Raw genomic sequence first — 22,466 nt, 5'->3', positions numbered from 1 at the left:
ACACAATCATTGGAACCGTAGGTAAATACAATAGGTACATACAATAACATAATCAACTTCACCGACTGTCCAATGCATATTTAGCTTTGGTTTGTCTGTAGCTCTGTTATGCTGTAGGTGGGGATTAAGATTATATATATATATATATATATATATATATATATATATATATATATATATATATATATATATATATATATATATATATATATAAAGATTTTTCTGGTATCAGTTCTTTACTTCACTCTTTTTACTTTCACTCATTACATTTTTTACACAAATATTTGTACCTTCTACTTCTTACATTTTCAAAACAGACTTTAGTTTTAATCTATTTGATCAATATTTTTTCTTCTCACTAAAATGCTTTGGTATTAATATATTAATATGATGTGGGGTTCAGTTACCAGCGTGACACTAAAACAGGTAGTAGTAATGACTACATTTTACTGAAGTACATGTCAGAGCCCAAACTTCTTTACTTTAACTTGAGTGAAAAAGTTCAGTCAGAACTTCATCTTTTACCAGAATCCTTGAAAACATGTGCATCTGTACTTCCACTGAGTGAAGCATGTGTGTACTTTTGCCATCTCAGGGGTTGGATGGGGGTATGGAGGTGTAATTATTTATTTTGCTGGCCTGACACGTCACTGCAAAAGCAATACCAGTGCTACATTTCTATCCTGGTGGGCGTGGCCTCTCCAAGAGTGACCCCGCCCTCGTGTACAATATACGAAGGCTCTCTGTATGGTTTGATGAGAATAAAAATGATGTACATAATAACGATCTGAGCTTAAGACCCGCTTACGTCGACATGATGCGATCACCCTTAGAAACACCAGCTGAAGAACTGAAGGTGTTCCTCACTCTCATGAACACTGTAGAATCGGTACCAGGAAGGTAGTTTTGAACCATAACGTTAAAATGTTTTTTATTTTTTTTTATTCAAATGTACAGTATAAAAACATTTAGAAGAAACGTATAAAATCGGCTTTCAGAGTTTGTCATAATTTTAAAAAAGTCCATAATGGAGATAGAAACACCATAATAATAATAATAATAATAATAATAATAATAATAATAATAATAATAACATTAATAAGATGACTTGTACAGAGAGAATTCTGGGAGAGTTGGTGGTTTAACAGGTTCATAAACCACTCGATTGACTTAAATATATATATATATATATATATATATATATATATATATATATATATATATATATATATATATATATATATATATATATATATATAAATAAAAGCAGGTTCTGCAGTTTAATGGAGCTGGAAGTTTAAAATGGTACACATTTGTCTGTATAATTTATCTGTTTGTCTGGGCTAATAAATGCCTGTGTGTGTGTGTGTGTGTGTGTTTTCCCAGGGGCTGTAGTTTCAGGTGGAAGGAACGTGTTTGCACGCATGCTGAAAGCGGCGCATCGCTACCTGGCAGACGCGAGTAAGCAGAGCGTGACCAAGGTACCAGCACACACGGACACCAAGTCAAGCCCCAGAATGCATTGCTGCTGTACCACACGGGTGTCACGGTGGCTACTCGATGTGTACAGGAAACACTATTTGTACTGCGCATGTGCACAAATGCAACAACTTCCTGTCTGATGTATGTCGAAACCATTTTCTGCAGGAAAGAAGTATTGGGGGGGGGGGGGGTAAATTGAATATCATAACAATTACAACCAAACTGCTCTAATTGGACGGTAGTTAAACTCGCACTTATTGATTTGGCTCCTTTAATTGAGGGTGATGTCATAAAGGTTTTCTGTGATTGTACTGAAAAGATCCTGAAGTCAGTAAGGAGAATCTCCAGTGCAGCTTAAAAGATGTATATTATTAAGAATATAGATGTTGTATGTATCTTGTGAATACAATTATCCAATGAGTTGTTTGGTTCTTTGGTTCCGAGAGTTTAAATTGTGCACAATGACGTGTATTTTATTGTGCAATAAGGCATTTAGGATGATGTTTATATATGAAATAGAACTCAGAAATGTATCTATGGGACATGGCGTGATTCACCCAGTGCTTCATTCGAGCTAAAACCGCCATTGTCGGATGGTGGAATCTATTTATCACCAACATACAGTTCAGCATCGGTTCAACATCAAGAAGAACATTTAGAGAGGAATAAATGATAAAGAAACTCCAGACTCGAACTCACAACACAACACACGTGACCTCATTTACGTGATTATTTTAGAGTTTTTAAAAAGAAGGTTTTGGGCTCATGATCATTGTAATAGAAATCAATCAGTGTTTGAGTCATTAATATCATTCTATTAATAGATCAGTGTGCTGAGAGTCACATTCGAGTCTTTTCACATAAACTGAGGTGATAAAGTAAAGAGTCGTGATAAAAATGATAATAGGAACATTTTAGTTATAATAAATCATAGTACTTTGAAGTACTTTTGAAGGCAAAAACTTTTGTACTTTTACTGAAGTGAAAGTTTAAAGGAACTCTTTTAATTTAACTGGATTAATATTTTACTTAGTGAATCTCTACTTTAACTCAAGTACATGATTTGTGTACTTCGTCTACCGCTGCTGTTACTTCAATGGAATTTTACTTGATTACAAATAAAGTTTCCAGTTTAAAAGTCTACTCAAGTAACAGTAAAAAAGACGCTCATTTAAAATGTTCAAAGTAAAATTTACTTAATTTTTTTTTTTTGAGTTTTACTTAAAGTTGTTTTACCTTTTTTAACAGCGGGGGTTTGGGTGGGGGATTCCAGTGTAGTTCATAAAGGACAAGGAGATGTAAATATCCAGCTAGTTGTTTTTAATTGAAGGAACAGATTTATAAAAAAAAACCCACTACAGTCAATATCTTGGCCGTCTTCATCTTTCTTTCTTGTGAGTTTGGTGCGTTTGTTCCTCCCATCGATCAGTGCTGTAGTTTCCTGGGCCACGATTTTGTTCTTCTTGCATAATTTTTATTTATATATATATATTTTTTTACTTAGCAGATGTGATTTAAAATGTAGTTAATTCCAATACCTGAAACAAAACATACTTCAGTAAAATTACAGATTTTAAAAAACAGCTTTAAAAAGTGCACCAAAAAAAACCCCATACTCGATTACAGTAACGTATGTAATTCTTTACTTTCTACCTGTGGGGTTAAATCATATTGGGATCACTGGCTGAAAGGCATTGTGGGTAATCTTCACTTGGGAGAAATTGATAGCAGATTGATGAAGCTGAAAACACGTCTGTCTTGGATAGGGTGGAAGATCACGTCTGAATTACAAAAATTATTTTGCATGGATTTTATCATTCAGGTCAGACTGTAAGATTTTAACTGACTTTCTGTAGAGTTGATGCTCCATTATACACACAAGTAAAAGTGTGAGAGGTGTGTGGTGTTTGTAAGGCGTGTGTGTGTGTGTGTGTGTGTGTGTGTGTGTGTGTGTGTGTGTGTGTGTGTGTGTGTGTGTGTGTGTGTGTGTGTGTGTGTGTGTGTGTGCGCGCGGTTTGTGAAGTACTTCAGGAATGCATCATGAAGAAGAATGAGTCATTTATTACCCACACTAACAAACCACATGAAGGGGGATCAGTTTCCCACCTGAGCCACAGCACAGGGTGAATTTACTCATCTACAGCTTCACTCAAACTATAAACACAACTTATTTACTGTCCTTCTCTCTTTCAATCTCTTTTTCTCACTCTCTCTTTCACTCTATCTATCTCTTGTCTTTCTTCGGTCTGTCTGTCGCTCTTCCTCTCTCTCCTACTTATTCTCTTTCTTTGTATGTCTCTCTCTTATTCTCTTTTTTTGTATGTCTCCCCCCCCCCCCTCTCTCTCTCTCTCTCTCTCTCTATCTTTCTATCTCTTGTCTGTCTCACTTATTCTCTTTTTCTTAGTCTCTCTCTTTCTATCTCTGTCTGTCTCTCTCTCTCTCTCTCTCTCTCTGTCTGTCTGTCTCTCTTTCAATATTTTTCTCTTTCTCTCTCTCTTTCTTTTTCTCTCTATCTATCTCTAGTCAGTCTGTCTGTCTCTCTCTTATTCTCTTTTTCTTTGTCGCTCTCTTTCTTTGTCTCTCTGTCTGTGCTGTCTCTCACTCTCATTCACTCTGTCTGTCTTTCTTTCAATCTTTTTCTCTCTCTCTCTCTTTCTCTCTATCTCTTGTCTGTCTGTCTCATTCTCTTTTTCTTTATGTCTCTCTCTATGTCTGCTGTCTCTCACTCTCTCTCATTCACTCCGTCTGTCTGTCTCTCTTTCAATCTTTTTTATTTATTTATTTAGTAAATTCATTACACACAGTTTTCTACATGTTTCTTTGCAACCGTTTTTTTCCCCCTGCACCGACTTCCTGGAGTCTTCTTTCAATTTGATCAATAAATATTGATTATTACCAAACATGAATAAATGATTTTTAAATATTTGAATACTAATTGTTTGCTTTTGTTCGATCTTCACCTTTAGTCCACGGCGTCTCCTGGTAAAAGCAGCCCGGCTGCAGCTCGTCTGCACAACAAAAGAACGTCTGCTTCCTTCAGCCTGACTCGGGTAACGTTACTCCATCATACTGTCTTTCTGACGTCCTGCTGCTCCTCTCACCTCATAACGAACCTCGAAAGTGTTATAGCGGGAACTCTTTTTAGATGCCGGACACAGAATTTACTTATGAGAGGGAAAAAAAAAAGCAAACAACATTCTGACTAAAAAAAAAAATTTATATAAAAAAAAAGAGATACATTTAATTAAAAAAAGTTATACTGTATTTTCATCAACTATAGATTTTTCCCTCATTTGAATTTTTTGTAATTTGTATATATTATTTGCATATTTAAAATTTTTTTTTTTTACTTTTTTATTATTTTGTTTTTATTAAATATTTTTATTTGTATTTTATATTTACGCTTTCGTATTTTATTTAATTTTTTTTTGTATTTTGAATCAAATTTTTTGTGTTGATGCAGTCAATGGAGTATTATTATTATTATTATGATTATTATTATTATTATTATTATTATTATAATGATTATATCCCTGCATGATTCTCATTATCATCACTAAATTAGTTCCTTTTTAAATTTGCTGTGTGAATAACGACAGATAACAATCTTTCTTCTCCCTGCCTGCAGCATGGTTTATACGTGATTTACTCTGCCTTCACGTGTGTAAGAACGGGATTAATAGCAGAATGACCTGTGTTCGATTATTTAAACCCATATTGCTTTGGTGTTAGAGACTCATGATTAGCACTTTACTGGTCTGTAGCAGACCGAATGATGTAGTCTATCCTGAAACCGTAAGCCTTTTGAGCTCTGTGCTGAAATGGCTTGTGTTGTGTCTACAGGGAAAAACGTATATATTTTACCATGAAAGAGGCAGAAAACTGCAGCAGGTTCTCATCCTATTCTGTATGTATTCTGTATCTTATTATGAGGAATTGTTCCAAGTTTCCTGAGAATAAAAAAATATCTAGTTTCTATTTAAGGAGAGCATTCGTGTAATATTTGAAATTCCATGCAGATGCCGGTCTCATTCATGTGGTTTTCTTCTCAAGTTACAGAATGAGGAAAAACAAATATGATCACTCTTTTAAAAGCGTTGTTTGGCTGTCGATCATGTTCTGCTCATAGAAGCTTGATACTAATCACGAAGCTGAGAGGAGAAAAGCTAGTTCAAATCAAGCTGACAGGAAGGCTATGGTGACCCAAACATCCTCTCTACAACAGTACAGCTGAGACGTTTAAAGAAATATTTGAAATAATGCCGTGTAAATAAGGAATTATTTTCAATGACAATTTGCACAAAGAGGCAGCGTTTACATTTTTCAATACAAATATGCCCTTTGAGTTGCATTATAAGTGAGGGAATGTTATTTTTTGCAAATCTATGCAATATAAAAATGTTGATTGTTTTACAACAATCTTGATGAGTTCCCAGGTGTTGAGTGCTTGTTGGCTGCTCTTCCTTCACTATCTTGTTCAATTTTTCACTTCATCCCAAACCAAATACAGACAGACAGACAATAGACCAAAGATGCTCAAACTAGGGTCCAGGGGGCCAAAGTTGACCTGTGGTGACCTTTGGCACATATGAGAAGTGTGAGGGGGGAAAAAAGAAAAGCAAAATGCCATTGACGCACATCTTCATTTCTCATTTAACACTTAAACAAAAATGATGTTTTGTTAAAAGTAGTTTTGTTTCTGTTTGTTAAAAAATGTTTTGTTTCATTCTGAAGATGCCAAATATGTAAACAAAGATTTAACATAGAAAGGAATCGAATAGAAATTAATTTCGCTTTGTTGTTTTTTTTAAGGTTTTGGTTTAATTTCTGCGACATGCTCCACATAAAAAAAAAAAATAATAATTAAATCACAGATGGAGGACGTTCCTCTTGTATGCTTTCTCTAATTTAAGAAATCTCATTTCGTTTTTTTTTTTTGTAACTTAATTATTGAGAGTTCGGTGCAGTGGATCACAGAGGAAATCCGTCTGCTGTTTTGAAAGAATATAATATTTAGGAAAGAAAACATACTTCAGCTTTTTCAAAGTATGGTGGCGAGAATATTTTTTTTTCCATGGAACATTTACTGTTGACCCACGCGCCTTAATCATGTTAGATTTTTGCCAATTAAACACTTTTGCACTCGAGTCTCTATCGGTGAACAGTTGATAATCTCAATATTGATGGACCTACAGTATAATGAAGGGATATCTGGGAGTCTGGTTCCTCTCAGTCTTTCTTTCTCAGATCATCTCAGGGAGTTTTTTCCTCACCACCATCACTCATCAGGATTGCAATTATATGGTCTAATTTATGATTAAAAATGAATATTCATAATGTTTTAAATATGAATAAATATTCCTTTATTCTAATGTTATGATGATATTGTCTCAATATATTATGTTTTTAATGAATCTGAATTGTGTGTGTTTATTGTGTTTCAGAGAAGAAAGAGTAAACGCAGGCAATCCCAGAATGCATCTGTAGCCAGAAAGGCATCATTTATTGTACAGGATGCTGATGGATGTGCCACAGAGGACAGGTGTGTGTATATATATGTGTGTGTATTAATTAGGGTATGGAGAGAGCCACTAATGGAGAACACCCTGACATTAGTGGTCCACACCCCATTTATTAAGGTCACAGAGTTAATGAAGGATCGGGTGTAATGACTGCGCCACCTGTGCCTCTGCACCGCCATCATTAATTAACACCTGTGCAGAGCCTCGAGCTTCACAACAGGATCGACTCCTCTCGTACCTGCCGGTCTGGATGCAGATGCGTTCCACATCTGTCGTTAATCAAGTCCATGCCTATTTAATTTGTTTTCGAGTTTCAGTAACCGGTGTGATTTATGTCTTTTCAAACAGAAAGGCCTGAAGCAACCACTCAGGGTAGTCACAAGCTGTGGGAATTAGCCGAGAGGAAGACACTCCTCCAGTTCTGCACTGTGTGTGTGTGTGTGTGTGTGTGTGTGTGTCTCTCGTTTTGTATATGTACGTTTTTGGAAAATCGAGTTCGCGCAACCTCCAAACATCATTTCTCTTTTGTCGTGCAGTAGATCAGAGGAATGCGTCATTCGGGCACACGCCTTTAGGAGCACACTTGTTTTGGAAGAGTTTATTTATAGCCGTTTCCAGTGACTTCAGTGTGGGTCGGCTGCTGTATTACAGGTGTCGGGGGAAAGGCGAAGTGAATCGAAGGGATATTTTGGATGAAAGAAATGGTGTTTTGATTGGCATGTGGTGAATCACTTTGAAGTTGTTCAAATGCACAAAAAAAGACTCAATAAGATCTTTTAATTTGTCACATATACAACACATTACAGCACAGTCAAATGCTTTGCTCGCATATCCAGACACGATACAGCACCCCTGGAGGGGAGAGAGTTAAAGGCCTTGCTCAAGGGCCCAAAAGTGGCATTGTGGCAATGCTGGGGCTTGAACTGCCTACCTTCTGATCAATAACCCTATACAACTGACACCTGATTGTTTCTGGAATAGCAATTTTGCCGGGAAGTCGGCAGTATAATCACTCTGTGTAACCGTGGTGAGGAGAAAAGCATTCTGAAATGCACAGTATATCCAGGAGACCCTACTGGGTTTCACTCCAACTGAGCAAAAAGACCTGATCTGGAATCTCCACAATCACAATCCAGAATGTAGTGGAACATCTTCCCAGAAGTGTGGAGGTTATTACACCAGCAGACGTGGAATGGGATGTTAGTCAGGTGTCCTCAAACTTTTGCTCATACAGTATACAGTATATTGTTAGCTATCTATTAAATCTACTGATTTTCTTCATTTGTTTAAAACATCTCATGACCATGTGCCGAATGTGTGTCCGTCTGCTCCTGTTTGTTCATCCACATCTTCAGCAAACTCAGGAGGAGTCCTGGAGAACTCTATGAGCAGGGGTTGATGGGAAATGGCTGCATACCGGTCATTCCATACCACTTTCACGTTAGTGCCAAGTAGCTGAAGGTGGGGGGGTTTACCAGGGGTCGCCGAAGGTCACCGGACTTCACCGGGGGTCAGTGTGAGAATGATCCTGATCAGAAATGATTCATCTTTGAGGAGTATGAGAGCATTACAATTTGTCTTTCAGCACTATTCGATGATTCGAGAGTCTTTCAGCATGTTTATGGAGCGCCAATAAGGCCAAAACGCAGCTGCTTTGACAATGAATTCCTGATCAGTTTCTCCATATAAACAATTCTCACATCTATTAATTCTCATACGTCAAAATATGTTGCATAGGATTTCGTTCATTTATTCATTTATAGAGATTATTAATCCGAATCTAAATGATCCAAAATCTCTATGAATGAATAATGAACTAAATCCTATGCATCATTTTTATTTTATTATTACATTTTTTTTACATATTAGATTTTGCTAGATTTTGAACTTATACCAAATAAACAAAAGTTTATGGACAGACCACCATAGGAATCAGGTCTCCACAGGATATTTAACTCTTCATCAGTTATTTAAAACTTTGGGTGATTTATAGTCAGTGCTGTGACCGTATACATGATGCGAACTTCTGTAGTGCAAAGAGGTCAAGGGTCAGCGCTCCACTGATGTCAGAGGTCATCCCGACTGAATGCCTTATCAGCATGTAATATTTAGTGTGTAGTGTCAGAATTTTGCAGGTTGTGCTATTGTTAAGACATTCCAGCTTATGGTTCGACATTTAGTGTGTGTGTCTGTTTGTGTGTGTATGTGTATGAGAAAAAGACATTTGCATCTTTCTGTGATATCTGCAGATGCTTCCTTCAGGACACCTAACAATACTGTGTGAGTGAGTGAGTGAGTGAGTGAGTGAGTGAGTGAGTGAGTGAGTGAGTGAGTGAGTGAGTGAGTGAGTGAGTGAGTGAGTGAGTGAGTGAGTGAGTGAGTGAGTGAGTGAGTGAGTGAGTGAGTGAGTGAGTGAGTGAGTGAGAGTGAGAGAGAGAGAAATAATTTTTTTCCCTCATTAATCTACAGTCTAACTCATAATGGTGAAAAACAGTATTCTAGAAATTTTTTACGTAAAAAAAACTTAAATATTACATGTACATTCATATTCAAACCCTTCACAACAACCGATAAAATTTAGCTCATGTGCCTCCCAATTCTCTTGATCATTACTGAGATGTTTCTACACCCTGATTAGAGTCTACCTGTGAAAATGTTTATTGATTAAACATGATTTGGGGAGAAAAAAAACCAAGGCATGAGGTCAAATGAACGGCCTGCAGAGCTCAAAAACAGGGATGTTGCAAGGCACAGATGGGTTTTCTCTTAAGCCTGGTTCCTCTCAAGGTTTCTTCACCCTCATCACTGGTTTGCTCACGAGGGATAAACTTCTAGGGACGGATTTATTTATTCAAACGTAAAACTCGTCATCGAATTCTGTAAAGCTGCTTTACAAATGATACTGAATTGAAACGAATTGTGAGATGCATCTGATAAACAACCGATGGTTCTCCGTAGATCTCCGATTCCCCTCCGGAGGCTGAGTTCGGGTCCCGTGGGTCGAGTAGCTCGCAGACGCAGCGGCGTCCAGTCCACCCGGGTCAGATCTCTCCTGCATCGGATTTCCAGAACGAGCGATAATCTCACCAACCCCTCCCCTAACTCCTCCTGCTCTCGACCAGATTGGAACGAGGCCAGCGCAGAGCATCAGGAATCCCCGTGCAGGTAAGAGATGTCGTCGAAGGCTTAAAGAATTACAGAGGTCAATAGTTGCATAAGCGGTGCATTCAGATTTCAGAGCAGTGTGGTTTAGTGTCAAAGCTCCAGTCTCTCTTCATAACGGGGTTTTTACCCAAAGCACACACACACAGGGTGGCCTCTTTAATAGCTCTTAACTGTCAACAAGACTTAAACCTTTCCTTAAGCACTTTAAGTTCTCCTTCTCTTCCGCTGCGTGTTGTTCTGTCTGAAAACACGGGTCTTGTTTAATTCAACACATTTATCACGAATTAATCGTCCTGGCCTGCTTTTTCTTTTCCTTTTTTTTCTTTTTTTCTTTTCTGTCAAGCCTCTTAATTTCATTTTGTTCAGCAAAAGCCTTCAGGATTAGATTTCCATCCCAACACAAATGTCAGCGCTGTGACTCTCATCCTCCACCTGATGTTTAACACTTTCAGACCTTCTCACTTGTGTGTAAATTGCAGACTTTATCATGAACCAGGAGGATGAGATTATAGGATTTATTAGAGCTCGCATTTATTTTTCAAACAAGATTAAGACGCTCTGATCATGACGTTATCCATTCATAGGCTAAGATATTGTGATATACATCGAAAATCTGAGGGGTGTGTAGGAGGTTGATTAGCTTCGCCGGATTGATCCGAAAAAGTTTTTCTTTTGGGTATGTTGCTAAATTCCACTTCTTCTTAAAAGACGATAAGATCAGATAAGAGGTTAAGATAGAACTTTATTTATCCCGAAGGAAATTGTTTGCATTAATTCTATTTATTTATTCATTTATCTATTTGGTTGTTTTTGTTTTTCTGGTCGTTTTATTTATTTGTTTATTAATTTTTTTATCTATTTATAATGCAAAGATTTTTTGTGTAGAAGTCTTTTGTGTAGAAAAACCCAACTTTGATTTTGCAGCACATTTTCACTTTCGGAGCGCCGAATGTGTGATTTTAAATTCCTCTTCGGTGGAAATAAATGCGTGCCAGTCGTTAGTGTGATCGACATCTGCACCTTTACACTCGTTTCTCTGGAGGTATATTTATTTTTACTCTTCTAACAGGCTTTTATTTCCATTTCCTGCTTCTGTTCGCCTCAGTGACAAAGCTGAAGTTCAGGTTTTAGTAGACCCGCACACACACACACACACACACACACACACACACACACACACACACACACACACACACACACACACACACAAACACACAGAGGTGGAAAACTGGTAGGTGTGGAGGAAAGATGAAAATAGTCATGTTCTCTGCTTTGGTTATGACAGCAAATGTAAAAAAAAAATAATAATAATGTTTAAAGCACCTGTATCCCCTGCTCTGTCTGCAGAGGCCTGATTTGACACACACACACACACACACACACAAACTTGGCCAAGTGAGTTTTCCTCAGCCTCATCAGGAAGTAGAGATGCTCATGGGCTTTTTTTGGTAATGGAGCTGGTGTTGAGTGACCAGGTGAAGTTCTCCACCAGGTGAGCACCAAGGAATTTGGCATCTCATGATGATCTCTATGATGATCTCTACTTGAGCTGTGAGTCGTGAGTCAGCAGAGTGAACAGCAGTGGGCTGAGCACACAGCCCTGAGGGGCCCTAGTGATCAGTGTGGTGGTGCTGGAAATGCTGTTCCAATCTGGACTGATTGAGTTCTGCTAGTTGCAGAGGGACGTGTTGAGGCCCAGTACGCTGACATATTGCATATTACAGGAAAGAAACGTGAGATTTTAGACTCCTACATTACAGCTTTCTGTTAGTCACTGACACTGGAGGCTCCTTCCGTAAATGTTTGCACAATATCGACTTCTCTGTTTTCCTTTTGTGAAACATATAATTTTTTAATCGGTTTCTGTTTTTTAAATCTGAGATTTGCTCTCATCGGTTTGCTTTGAAAGGCTTGCAGTTTGCAATAGTTTCAGGAGGTGGAACAATACAGAATTAATTGTGTATTGTAGCTGAATGAATGAATTAAATGAAAGAATTAAAGCAATTTTTAATGTCTTTCTCTGAGAGGAGGTGCAAAGTGCATATTATGGTCACTCTGCAAGAAGAAGAAGAAGAACAAAATATTGACTTGGTGATTCTGATCATACAGTAAATCACCAAAAGTATTTGGACACCTGACTTTTCCAACCATATGTGGTTCTTCCCCCAAAACTGTTACCACAAAGCTGAAGGCACACGGTTGAACAGGACGTCTTTGGATGTGGTAGAATGAAATTTTACCCTCTTTCGAAATAGGAGACCCAAAACCTGTTCCAGCATGATGGTGGCCCTGTGCACAGCTCCATGTTGATCTCGGTTGAAGTTAAAGATCTCATTCTGTTGAGCTCAAACTCTATTAAACTCCTTGGGGATGAATTAAAACATTACTTGCTACATCACTACCTGACGTTATTATAACTCTTTTGGCTGAGGAGCAAAAACCTCCACAAAATCTAGAGGAACATCGGAACATGGCGGTTAGCAAATAATGATATGGATATTGTCAGGTGTCCACAAACTTTTGTCCATATAGTGTAAATTACATATAGTCTAAATTGCACGATGACATGAATACCCCTAGAAAGTGTTGCGTCATTGATTTCTGGAACGATGTCAGGAATCTGGAAAGGCGAACAAAGCTAGGCTAATCGTGCTGACATCGCGATAATGTGCTTTTTCGTCGTAGTTTCTGATTCATCTCTTCAGAATGTAGTTCAAATCTGTTGCGCTGATATCGTTGACATTTTCTGAGGTCCTTGTTCAACTCCCAACTACGATGTGATGCAACATTCCTGAATGTTCAGTTGATTATTTAAATAAATAAATAAAGTGGTCTGACTCGATGAGCTTGTGCTCCTATGCTAGAAAACATTATACAGTAGATTTGCTCAGATTATAGTGAACAGATGTGGTGGACATCATGTAGTCTACAGATACTCTATAATCTAGTAGCAAAAGTCCAGCTTATAAAACATATTTGCCATACGGGCAAAAGTATGTGGACACCTGATTACAAGATTCCTGTGCGCTCTCTTGAACATCCCGTTCCACATATAGTCTCCTTTTGTTGTTAAAAGAATCTCCACTATATTTCGGTAAGATATACCACTAGATTTTGGAGGGTGTTTTCGGAGATTTGTTTTCATTCAGCCACAATGGTATTAGTACTAATGTAGGTACTGACTGGGTGCAGTCAAAATTCCAGTTAATCCCAAAGGTGTTCAGTAGGGTTGTGGAGCTTTTTAGCAGGAGATATTTATATTTATATGTATCATATAAAGAAAACAGGGTTATTCACATATCTGGCAACCCAGCTACAGTCAGGATAAGTACTGCACTTGGATGTTAAGCGCCTGCATGTTTGCACATCGTTTCTCACATGATGTATGGAAGCGCATTAGTGAGCATAAGGGTACGGAGAGAGGTGAAGTGAAGCTCCTGCATGTCTCTCATCCTCCCGCATCCACAGAAAGTCATCGTGATCAATCTGGAGGTTCGTTCAGTCAGTCTTTCAGCTGTGAACCAAAACAACACATGAACTCACAGAAAGCATCCTAAGAGCAGGCAAAGGAAAGAGACGGATCCACTTTCCCAGAGAAACCTGACTACTCCACTCCTCCAGATCACTCCAGATCTCTCCAGAGACTACTCCACTCCTCCTGATCACTCCAGATCTCTCCAGAGACTACTCCACTTCTCCAGATCACTCCAGATCTCTCCAGAGACTACTCTACTCCTCCTGATCACTTCAGAGACTACTCCACTTCTCCAGATCTCACCACGGACTACTCCACTCCTCCTGATCTCTCCAGAGACTACTCCACTCCTCCTGTTCCTGTACCTCTCACTTATTAATGACCCTGTATTTCCCACCTGGTCTTTTTTACTATTTATTAGTATTTTGCAAGAAGTTACAGGAAGTGGCAGTGCTCCAGGACTGTATCTAAACACTCACTTTAAAGTAAAGCTTTCAATGGACTGGTGAAACTCGTGAGAACTTCAGTCACACGGGAAAAACAAATGCACGGAGAGTCTCATGTTAGCTCGTGACAAAAGCGACATAGTCTTCTCTTTTGTGCATTTTAAGTCTAAATAATTGGTCCAAATGTGGTTAAAAATGCTACCACCAAACTTGTTTAGCGGTTCGGAGTTCCAGAACAAATTATGAATGAGTACCGTGGTATCACTGTATATATAAAGACTACAAATTTTGGGGGTGGGGCCTAAAGCAGCTTTGCAATATTCAACATTTTGGATCGAGTCCTAAATAAAGCCATTACAAAACAATAGAAATGTAACAGTTACATGAAGGACATGAAGGAAGTCTCATTGGTGAGTAAGAATAAAGCTCAAATTAAGGCCAGCAGCTTCCTCTTCCTCCTCCTCATCATCATCGTAGTTAAATATGGAGTAAGTGTGAAAGAGGGCTAATGGGATGGACATTTATTAGTCATTTGCTAACACCGGACCAGTAAAAGCTCCAATTTGCTATTCATACAATTTGCCAATTTTACTATTCATTAATATGTTTACTTGTTTGTGCTGCTCCAGGAACAGTGTATATGAAATATTCAGTATTTGTCGCTGTTTCTTTGTCGAGAATCGTTTTCCTGGATTCGGTGCCATGGCTGTGGCTCTTTAGCTGCCCATGTGTGTAGAGCAAATGTTCCTCAGTGAATTTTTTTCATTCTCCCACAAAGTACTGACCTCAGTTTCTTTAAAGAAAAGTGCAGCTGCGTCCCCTTCCTCATTTTCCGCATATCCGGCTCAGTGAAATCTCACTTGCCTGGATCGGGGATTCAACTTCCTTTTACTGCTCTTAACATGATCTGATAATGGTTTTAAAGCGAAAAAAGAAACACGGGCGACACACTGAAGGTGTTTGTTTGTAAAAAAATGGAGTTCTGGGTATTAAACGAACAAATTTTAAATAAAATTTGCAGCTTTGATTTTCAATCAAATTTGTTTTGGAGTTTGGAGTCGCTCAATCCAGCTTTTAATGCGACTGGAAAAAAAAATGTTCTTTGCATGGTAACCATAGCAACACTATTGTGTACAGCTATGGCAGATAACATGATGTATGTGAGGTGATGTCTGGGGTGCTGTCAGCATTTTAACCATAGCAAGAGATCTTCCAATGTTCCAATCTTCATGGAGCTGGCTTTGTGCACAGGGGCATCGTCATGCTGAAACGGGTTTGGATCTAGTGGTTGAAACGAAGGCAACATTTTATGCCACCACACAGGAAGATAACATAATTACATTAGATAAAGGTAAACATTTTGTAAGCAAGTTAATGTAAGTAGTTGATAAATAGTTAATGGCGATGGGCTTTGACTTCAATAACCTTAACCACAGGAGGTACTTAAAATAATAATAATAATAAAGTGCAGGGAAAAAACGCATTTCATCTGAAGCCTATCCCAGCATTGGTTTAATAAATAGAAACAAACAGGTTGTGATTGAAATTGTCATACGACGTCAAAACACTATTATAAAGAGAACAAATGATGAATCAGCTATTGCTAAACGGAAACAAGCTCCGCCCACTTTTGTCTGTATTTAATATGCTCCAAGTCTAGCGAGTTTAGTCTCACGGGCAAAAAATCTTATGAAATACACGAATTTACGTGTATTGACGTGTTGAGCCAATAAAAGAAAAGTCGGGAAAAAAACGTGACTAGCGAATGTCCCTTTCTTCTCTTAGGATCTGGTTCCACATCCACAGCCTAAAGATCCATGAAGTTACTGAGCAACTCAAGAACTTTGAGGATATAAGACTGTAATTAATATTAACTGTCTGCTACAATGGTTTAGGACTGCAGACTGCATGAACAGTTTTGCTTTAAAGCGCCAATCACTGCACACCTCAACAATGATGGAACTGTAAAGAGGAGACTTTTGGAGCCACCCAAATGAGGACGGGTTTGAGTCTGGTTCCTCTCAAGGTTTCTTGCCATCTAATGGAGTTTTTTTTCTTGCTAACGTCACCACTGGCTAAAACATTGGGTATAAATTATAAGGGACGAAATGAGGCACTAAAGATGCATGAGACAATGTCCATTGTTAAAAGCGATCTACAAAAAAAAAAAAGTCACTGACAATGACAGGGATCCTTCAGTATGGCTGAATGAAATGACAAAAACATCATACCTCGATACTTGATACTTGATGTTTCTACAATACTAATGGTAAGCTGACAAACATTGTGCAAAACAATAGAAAAAATCTTTCACATTTATAGAATGTGGGAAATGTTCTTATTCATCGTTACTTTCAACTGAGCAGTTAAGGGTTAAGGGCCATGATCAAGTGCCCATCAGTGGGAGCTTGATGGTGCTGGGATTTGAACCTGTGACCTTCTGAGTCCAATGCCGTAACCGCTGAGCTCTCAGATCATTTCTTACTACACAAAAAAAAAAACACGCCGTCATACCGATGATATCTCCAGAAAAGTGTATCGCGCAATCATTTATCACGATATTGATTATTATACCGATATCGCTTAGCCCTAACAGATGAGGGACCCGACGCCAAGAGTGAAAAATCTGATGAGAAAATCGAGGTGTAATCTTATGTCGCTTCTGTTTTTGCTAATCTGCGTGCACTTCTTTTTGCCAGGCGTGCTTTCTGTGCTTTCTGTCAAACAGCATTAACCTCGCTCTGATCTCATTTCCATCAACCCCCCTTAATAATCCCCTCCTCGTGTTTATTTGCCAGGCCGGAGCGTTGTCAGTCAGGATTAGCCGTCGGCGTGGCTCTAAGAGCCGGGCCCCTCTTTTCCCGCAGCCTGTCTGAAGCTGCTGTCTCCAGGTGGCTCCAGCTTTTTTTTTTTTTTTTTGACTATTGACTGTTTTGTTTTTAATAAAGCTCTAATTCAGGGCTCTGCTGCAGATTTGGAGCGTCTCCCAACATGCCACCGTACAGCTCCAATTCAGCATGAATGAAGTCTTCAAACTAATCTCCTGAGCACAGTCCCAGTCGTGCTCAGTGTGGGACAGCTGGTAGACACACACACACACACACACACACACACACACACACACACACACACACACACACACACACACACACACACACACACACACACACACACACACACTGCAGGACCAGGTGTTGTTATAATACATATGTCCTGTCGGATTCTTCATTCTGGTTAATCAGAAGGTGTTGATAAATCAGATTTTCCAGCTGCAAAGAAAATCACGGATATTTTCTCATTCCAATAGCAACAACTTTCCACTTTTCTCATCGATTCATTTCAGTTTTATTTCCATCCATCCATCCATCTTCTCCCGCTTATCCGATGCCGGGTCGCGGGGGCAGCAGTCTAAGCAAAGATGCCCAGACTTCCCTCTCCCTAGACACTTCTTCCAGCTCTTCCGGGGGGACACCAAGGCGTTCCCAGGCCAGCCGGGAGACATAGTCTCTCCAGCGTGTCCTAGGTCTTCCCCGGGGAAAAACCTTGAACCCGACTTAAAAGGGAACACCTAACGTCCATTAATTACAGTTTTATCATTGTTGATGTGTTCAGTGATGGATGTTTAGATGCAGAACTGTTCATGCAACCTGTGGTCCTGAGCCATTGGAGTATTTATATGAATTTCAGTAAAAATCCATGCTCAAAGTTCTTAAGTTGCTCAGTAACATCGTAAATCTTCAGGCTGTTCATATGGAACCATCCTCAGGTGCACAGAGTGTCTCAGATTGAGGAGAACTTCATCCTGAGGGAGGGAGTCAGGATGGATCAGGAGGATGGTCAGTGGTACCTCGGGAGCCTGTTTAACGAGAGAAGAGAGAGATAATCGTTTAAACGCTAATAATGTTTTTTTTTTATGTGTCATTATCTAACAAAAGGAAGGAGAAATCTTTTATGTTTATTTAAACATAAAAGTTTAAACATGCCGTACACTATATGGGCAATGATTTGTGAAGATGTTCCACTAGATTTTGTGAAGATTAATAGTCATTCACATTGAAGGGTTTTTAGTAAAGTCAGGTACTGATGTAGGTGAGGTGAAGAGACCTGTGCAGTCAATGTTCACATTTATTATTATTTAATAGGGTTGGGTTCAGAGCTCTATAGCAGGAGATCTTCCACTCCAAACAATGTAGAGCATGTTCATGTAGCAGGCTTTGTGCACAGGAGTATTGTCATGCTGGAAGAGTTTTTGGGTCTCCTAATTAAGTGAAGGTCAAATTGACTTGTGTGATTCCATGTTTGTGGCTGAAGTACATATGTATAAGAATGCATATGGCAAGAAAAGTCAGGTGTCCCAAAAACTTTTTTTCCTTTTATTTATATATTTATAAAAAAAAAAAAAAAAGCTGAATAAAATATGCATATTTTTGCATATTTATTTCATTCTCTAAAGAGATGATTATGGAAAAGTGTTTTTTTTTTTTCCGTCAAGAATTTGGGATTTTATTGAAGTGTGTGTGTGTGTGTGTGTGTTTTTTGCCAGTAAAAAGCTGAAGGAAATAGAGAGAGAGAGAGAGAGAGAGAGAGAGAGAGAGAGAGAGAGAGAGAGAGAGAGAGAGAGAGAGAGAGAGAGAGAGAGAGAGAGAGAGAGAGAGAGAGAGAGAGAGAGAGAGAGAGAGAGAGAGAGAGAGAGAGAGAGAGAGAGAGAGAGAGAGAGAGAGAGAGAGAGTGTGTGTGTGTGTGTGTGTGTGAAGCACACACAGAGGAAAGAGAGGGGGAGGCTACCGGAAGGAAAACTTACCCTAGTGAAGGCCTCAGAGAGTTTAGTGCTTTTACTTCTTACTTGCTATTGTTAAAACAAGTCTAGTCGCCGATCCAAACACCACTACAAAGCAGAACATAAACAGAGCAGAGCATAATCACAACTAATCACAGCATGTAGCTGTGAATGAAATCCAGCGGAAGTTCTCTCTCTCCATTGTGACCTTCTGTTCTTGTTCTATATCTCACAAAAGTGTGTGCGCCCCTTACAATTTCAGCAACCATATTAGTATATATTCTCAAGGGACAATACTTTAGAAATGAAACAGGGATATATTTTAGATGTTTAACACGGCACCCCATGGCAAAGAACTCTGAGGATTTGAGATTTAGAAGTGTTGCTCTCCACAAAGGGGTATAAAAAGATCGTTAACACCATGAAGCCGAGTTACAGTACAGTGGCCAGGGTCATACAGGAGGGTTTCTAAGACGGGTTCCACCTGGAACAGACCTCGCAGGGGTCCATCAAAGACTCACACTTCTTCTGTTTTCTTTTTCACAAGGATCCTGTCTCCAGGTCGCGCTCCTCTCACCGAGATCATCATCGGCTCCAGTTCAAGCATCCAGATACGAGAGTCTCAGCTGATCTGAGGGACATGGAGGAGTGGAATCACCTCTGAGTGAGCACTACATCCAGCCCTAAAGCTGAGGAGGCTCTAAGATCAGCTTGAATCACGGCCATGGAGCGAGAAATCACGTACAGCACCAAGAAACAAAACTAACATTTAACACAGTTTCATTAGTTTTTTTTCATCTTTATACACACTATATGGAAAAAGTATGTGGACACCTGACCTGATAAGATTGATATGCACTTCTTTTTGAACATCCCAGTCCACATTTAGTCCCCATTTGCTGCTGGTATAACCTCTACTTTTTATGGGAAGATGTTCCACCAAATATTGTGAAGATCAATTCTCGTTCAGATAAAAGGGTGTTAGTGAAGACAGGTACTGATGTAGGTGAGGTGAGGAGGCCTGAGGGGGGGCAGTCAGCATTCACAAAGGTGTTTAATAGGGTTTAAGCTGTATAGCAGGAGATCTTCCACTCCAGCCCATGTAAAGTAGATCTTCATGAAGCTGGTTTTGTGCACAGGGGCATTGTCATGCTGGAACAGGATTTGACGTCCTGTAGGATTGTGTGTCTCCAACTTTGTGGCCACAATTTGGGGAAGGAACCACATAAAAAAAAAAAGGCGTGTCCCAATACTTTTGTCCATATACTGTGTGAGTGTGTATGTATATACATACATTAGTATATTTATTATCAATAACCTTATAATTATAAACACTACATAATAGTGCACACCAAAAGAACTCACCTGATGCTAATACACAATGTTTTTGGTCAATTTTGGAGTTAATTGAGATAATAAACGATAAATGAGAGACTTTCACGGCCTCTCGTTATTAACTGTTGATGATTTTCCGGGCTAAAGACACGTCTTCGATCATTTCTGTAACGAAGGATTTTCACGTTTATGTTGCATTTAGCTACTCGTACTCTTAGCAACTTATTTACACTGATACATGATCACAACTGATCAATATGGACAAAAGTATTGGGACACCTGACTTTTCCAGCCGTATGTTTCTGATGCTCAGGTGTCCACAAACTTTTGTCTATATATTAAAGCATTCTAACAATTATTCATTTTTCGTCTCTTATTTGTATAACTGTGATTATTATAATTTTTTTTAAACGTATCTTCTTTTCATGGTTTTCGGGAAGTTTGGGTAATGGTGTTGCACACGTGACTTTGTGGAATGTTCCACATGTTTTTTAGGGGTGAATGTGTTCAGGAAACAGGTTTTGGTGAATGTGGAGGGAAAAACGTGTCAAGTGTGATATGTGAAATATTTAGACGTATTTTACTGTAGTAATTAAACAGGCAACTTTACGGAACGGCTCGTTAAAACCATCGATCGTGATCGTTATCTATTAAACATAATGTATAAAGACATATATATTCAGACCTTATCTTATTATTCTGACCATTCGCAATCATAAAATCTTTTGCTTGTGCATTAAAAGAGGATTTTTTTTTTATCAGCAATATCCAGTATGCAAATAATGTTATAAAGTCCAAATTTGCATAATGAATATCATAGTATGTATACAAACGTATTATCAGTCGACCTTGGCATTGACTCCTGAGTGAGCCTGTGCTTTTTCTCCCCCTCTGTGTGTTTTGTGAAAAAGCCTGGAGAGGAACGCTCACAGCACAAACATCACATGTGTTTTATTAGTGTGTGCACAAGAGGGAGTGTAGTGAGAAACGAGACTCTGTAATTACCAGAGCTAAAGGTTACACGCAAACATGCAGCAGCTATACGTTGATTTTGTGTGACTCAGTCCTTGAAATCAGCGGAGAAGCCGGTTTGTGTTTGTTTCCCTCCGTATCTCATCTTCTAGAGACTTTAATATTCCAGCAAGTCAAATTTTTTTTTTTTTTATGTCCTCTTCTCTGTGCTTTCCAAAAAGTGATATATACTGATCGTAAGTACATTAGAACACAGAGAAATTCTTACTTCTCATATCTCAGCATTGATAGGAAGCTAGGGTCATCCATGATACAGCACCTCCTGGAGCACAAAGGGTTAAGGGCCTTGTTCAGGGGCCCCAAAAGTGGCAGCTTGGCGATACTGGTGCTTCAACTTTTGACCTTTCAATCAGTAACCCAGAGCCTTAACCACTGAGGTGTCTGTGTGTGTTTAGATGATTTGGGTTACAAAGCATCTATCTGATCAATATAATATAATATAATATAGCAATATAACAAGGCGTGACATTAAAGATAGAGAGGCATTTCACAAGCAAGAAACCCAGTTAAGACTCCAAACCTCTACACTACAACCACAACTCTGCACCTACAACATCTGGAGCAGTTCAGAATCAATATTTGACTAACATGACAAAAACATAAAAAATCTGAATAAAATCTAACCCACTCACCAGAGATGCAGACTCAAATTTTGCACCGATCCTCAGAGGCTGTAATCCAGTAGTCTTGCTCTTCCTCCGTAGGTGTAAAAAAGTCTAACTCCGATGAATTAATATGTGCAGAGCTACACACGTGTTTTACCAGTCAAACTTGGCTGTAACAGTTTCCCTCTGACCAACCAATCAGAGGACGGAAAAATGCTGAAGCTACTCTGGGCCTGCTAGCTGCCCTGTGAGGAGATTATGAAATCTAAATGGTTAAAGAAACAGAGCTATTGCTAATAGAGACTAAGGTAAAAAGGCCAGCAGTGCTGATTTTAAAGGCTCTGGGCAGATTAGATTGACATGGCAGCACGTAGAGTCTGAAATCTAATTGGACAAAAAATCTAACATCCACATACACGTACTGGAAACAGTGCAGCCGAGAGAAACACTACGAAATGAAGAGAATAAACTGTTGGGAAAAAATTAATACAATTTCATGAAACAAATATTAGAATTTAGGTTGTAAATGTAGGTCAGTGTTTCTGATAGTGTTCAGGCCTGCGGAGAAGGATTGACCGTCCACCACTGTTTAAATCATATCTAGGGTTAGAAAGTCAAAAAATAAA

At 38.8% G+C, this 22,466-nt stretch overlaps 1 protein-coding gene across 5 annotated transcripts in view; it reads left to right on the top strand.

Annotated features, from left to right (window-relative positions):
* The window catches only part of LOC310736944 (uncharacterized protein), a 48,848-nt gene extending 28,287 nt beyond the window's left edge, over positions 1–20,561 (top strand). For 2 of the 5 annotated variants that reach the window (XM_083561030.1, XM_083561029.1), the window contains exons 12-16: positions 1,396–1,481; positions 4,450–4,533; positions 6,928–7,025; positions 9,964–10,170; positions 19,416–20,561. In XM_083561030.1, coding sequence (XP_083417156.1) covers positions 1,396–1,481; positions 4,450–4,533; positions 6,928–7,025; positions 9,964–10,170; positions 19,416–19,503 — 563 coding nt within the window. In that variant the 3' untranslated portion in view covers positions 19,504–20,561. Of the gene's footprint in view, positions 1–1,386; positions 1,482–3,505; positions 3,542–4,449; positions 4,534–6,927; positions 7,026–9,963; positions 10,171–19,415 lie in introns of those variants that run through there. The other 3 variants (XM_083561028.1, XM_083561027.1, XM_083561031.1) reach the window with 2 other exon arrangements.
* The last annotated feature ends 1,905 nt before the right edge of the window (positions 20,562–22,466 follow it).

This window comes from Silurus aristotelis (genome assembly GCF_946808225.1).
Source record: "Silurus aristotelis genome assembly, chromosome: 14".
NCBI lineage: Eukaryota > Metazoa > Chordata > Actinopteri > Siluriformes > Siluridae > Silurus > Silurus aristotelis.
This window is presented reverse-complemented; position numbering and strand designations above follow the sequence as displayed.